The sequence below is a fragment of the Talpa occidentalis genome, unplaced genomic scaffold, assembly GCF_014898055.3.
Source record: "Talpa occidentalis isolate TD23 unplaced genomic scaffold, MPIMG_talOcc4v2.1 talOcc4.1938, whole genome shotgun sequence".
Taxonomy (NCBI): Eukaryota; Metazoa; Chordata; class Mammalia; order Eulipotyphla; family Talpidae; genus Talpa; species Talpa occidentalis.
In genome coordinates, this window is record NW_023602005.1 from 12,475 (window position 1) to 15,327 (window position 2,853).

A 2,853-nucleotide genomic window follows, 5' to 3' on the forward strand; every position below is an offset into this window, starting at 1 on the left:
CCTGAGAAACCCAGGCCCGAGTGGGAGTAAACGGGGATCCTGGCAGGCCGCTCAGACAGGGGAGGCTGCGTTCGTTCGGCCCCAGCTCCCTGCCCCCACCCCAGCTGCCTGGGGGTGGGGGAGCCCAGGTGCATGCCTGGTCTGCGGGGCCACCTGGGGGCCGCTGGAGGCCTGCCGTGGCCAGGCCAGGGCCAGAGGAAACAGTTCTTTGGTATTGAAGCAACAAAAGCAGTGCAGGAGAGCGCCATGCCAATCCCCGTGGCGGCCAGGCTCTCTCCTTCCAGGGGCCCTGAGGGTCCTCACTGGCCTCCTCCCACCCTAGGCCTGCACTAGGAGGCTCCCCGCTGGGCCTGGGGCGGCTTGGCCTAGGCTGGGGGCCCACCTCTCCTGGGAAGAAGGCGCCTGCCCGGGGTGTCTGCGGGCCCTGGACTGCAGTGCCAGCCATGGGTCCCTGAGTGGGCGGGGCGGGGGCCCGCCTAGACCTAGGCCAGCCACTGGCTCCCCCCCCCCCCCCCGCGGCCTCTCCTCGGCCTGTGGACGCCGCTGCTCTGGCTGCAGACAGAACAGTTTCTTTTGCCAAGTCTGCGTGACTTACGGGAGAGCCCGCGAGTCTGATTTTCTCCTGGTAAGAGACAGAAATTCACCCTGCTTTCCGAAAACACCTGCCAGGCCCGTGGCCACGGCTGCCTCCCTGGGAGTGGCTGGGGCAGGTCCCCCGGGGGAGAGGGGGGCGCCCTGGGCTGCAGAGATGCCCCTCCCGGCCATGACCAGAGGCGGCGTCCGAGTCTCTCCTGGGGGTGCAGGTGCAGTGACAGAGACGGGGCGGGTGGGCTGTGCCCCCCAGCCCAACCCACGCTCCACGCCGTCCAATCACAGCCACGCCTCCAACAAGACAGAGTAGGAAACAGGGTGCCTTTTTAATAGCAATCAAATACGCCGTCTTGAGTCAGCAAGGCTCCTGAGTCCGGCCCGGGGCCTGGGCGGCCTGGAGCGGGCAGCGCGGGGCTGGCGGCCAGTAGGCCGGGCAGCCCGCGCGTGTCCCTGAGCCTGTGTCCTCTGCGTGGCCAGCCCCGCCCGGGCGGGAGGCGGGCGGCGGGTGTGCTCACGCGCTCGCACACACATGCGGCATCCCGGGTCTGCGGCGGGCGGCGGGCAGGGCCCTACTTCTGGATCTGGAAGAGGAAGAGCCGCAGGTTGATGTTCTTGGCGGCCAGCAGCTTGTTGCACTCCACGGAGTCGACGATGGGCAGCGGCACGTAGTCGGTCTCGTTGCTCTCGTTGGTGAAGACGAAGTGGTAGATGACGGGGCTGATCTGCACGTCGTCGTAGGGGCCCTTGAGCAGCAGGAAGGAGCACTCGAGCGGGGCGGCGGCCTTGCTCTTGAGCAGCAGCTGGAAGGAGAGCGTGCGCTTGCAGGACAGGTTGGGGTTGCGCTCCGAGTCGTTGACGCGCGCCTTCAGCACCCACGTCTGGTTCAGCACGGTGAACCGGGGCGTCTCGTAGTACAGGCGCGTGATGAAGTCGTCCGTGCGGTACGGCCGGAACTGGACCTCTGCGGAGACAGACAGGGCGCGAGGCGGCCGTCAGCGGGCGGAAGTGGGGGGCTCCGCCGGGCGCAGCCCCAACCAGACAGCAGCCAGCTCGGCCCAGGCTGCCCACCCCGGCCAGCGCGCGCGCCCACAGTCCGGGGCCCCACGTGGAGGAGGCTGCAGCCCGCCCCGGCCCGCCCGCCCACCCGGCCGGCCGAGGAGCGGCGGGCGGGGAAGCAGACACACAGACAGGAGCGTTCTGAGAACAATGCACTTTATTGGTTCCGATACAGAGCTGCGGGGCAGCGCGGGCGGCCGGCACTGTGGCCACAGTCCTCTCAGCGCAGCCCATGGCCAGCAAGTCCCTCCACAGAGACGGCCAGTCCTTTCCGCGTGCCGGGCTCCCTCTCTGGCCACCTGCGCCCGCCAGGACCCTCACGGCCCGGCCGGGCTGGCCTGCTTGTGCCACGGTGCCCCCAGCGGCCGGGCTGCCACGGACCAGGGCCCTGGCTGCTGCCGCCGAGGCCTGGGCTCTTGGCCTCTCAGGCCTGCGCAGCCCACCCCAAGCCAGGTCCAGAGGAGGCTGGATGGTGGGACTGGCTGCCCATGACTGCCCTTGATGCTGACTAGCCCCTGTGGGGCCAGGCAGGGAGAGGAAGGAGCCGCCCGAGGGCCGGTGCTGGCAGGTGTGGCTGCTGTCCTCTGCATGTGGGGCGGGCTCCGGTCCCGCTCCTGTTCCCCAGATGTCCCCAGCATGTCCAAAGTGGTGGCTGTGGCCGGGACAGGCCATGAGATCCAATGGGCCTGGTGCAGTCCGGCCTGCCCTTCTCTGGGCGTCCACTCCCGGTCAGCAGTTTCAGTCGGGCACCCTCGGCCTGTCTCGAGCCCTGGCCCTGAACAGCTTCTCGCTGGCCTCAGGAGGCCCGTGGTCACCGTGGTGACCGGCCATAGGCAGCCCCGACGTGCTGAGTCCTCTTCTGGGCCCCGGGCCCCGCAGGACAGGCCCCGGCCCTCAGGTCCCGCTACCCCCGCCCTCCGTGTCAGCCCCGACTGTCCCTCGGCGCTACAGCCGCAGGGAGAGCAGGTAAGGACGTGGGGCTTCGAGCCATGCAGATGCCCGGCCCTGCCCAACCCCACTCGGCCTCTGCTCGGCGCCCCAAGGCATCCTCCCAGATGCCCACCATCCAGCGCAGCCCGCGCCCATAGCCACCCACCTGCCCGCCCACCCGGCCCCAGCCTGCGGCATGCAGAGGGCGGCAGGGCCCCCTTACCTGTGTAGCCAATCTTCTCGAAGCTGAGCAAGCTGAAGATGCCGCTGTACAGC

The 2,853-nt window shown here is 69.5% G+C and overlaps 1 protein-coding gene across 1 annotated transcript; it reads right to left on the reverse strand.

Annotated features, from left to right (window-relative positions):
* Nucleotides 1-516: 516 nt before the first annotated feature.
* On the reverse strand, nt 517-2,849 carry LOC119250990 (zinc finger TRAF-type-containing protein 1-like; the record flags this gene model as incomplete). The annotated part of the gene is made up of 2 exons (XM_037518517.2): nt 517-1,552; nt 2,801-2,849. Coding segments are annotated over 2 exons (441 nt in total), but the record flags the coding sequence as incomplete, so codon positions are not given.
* Nucleotides 2,850-2,853: the final 4 nt, after the last annotated feature.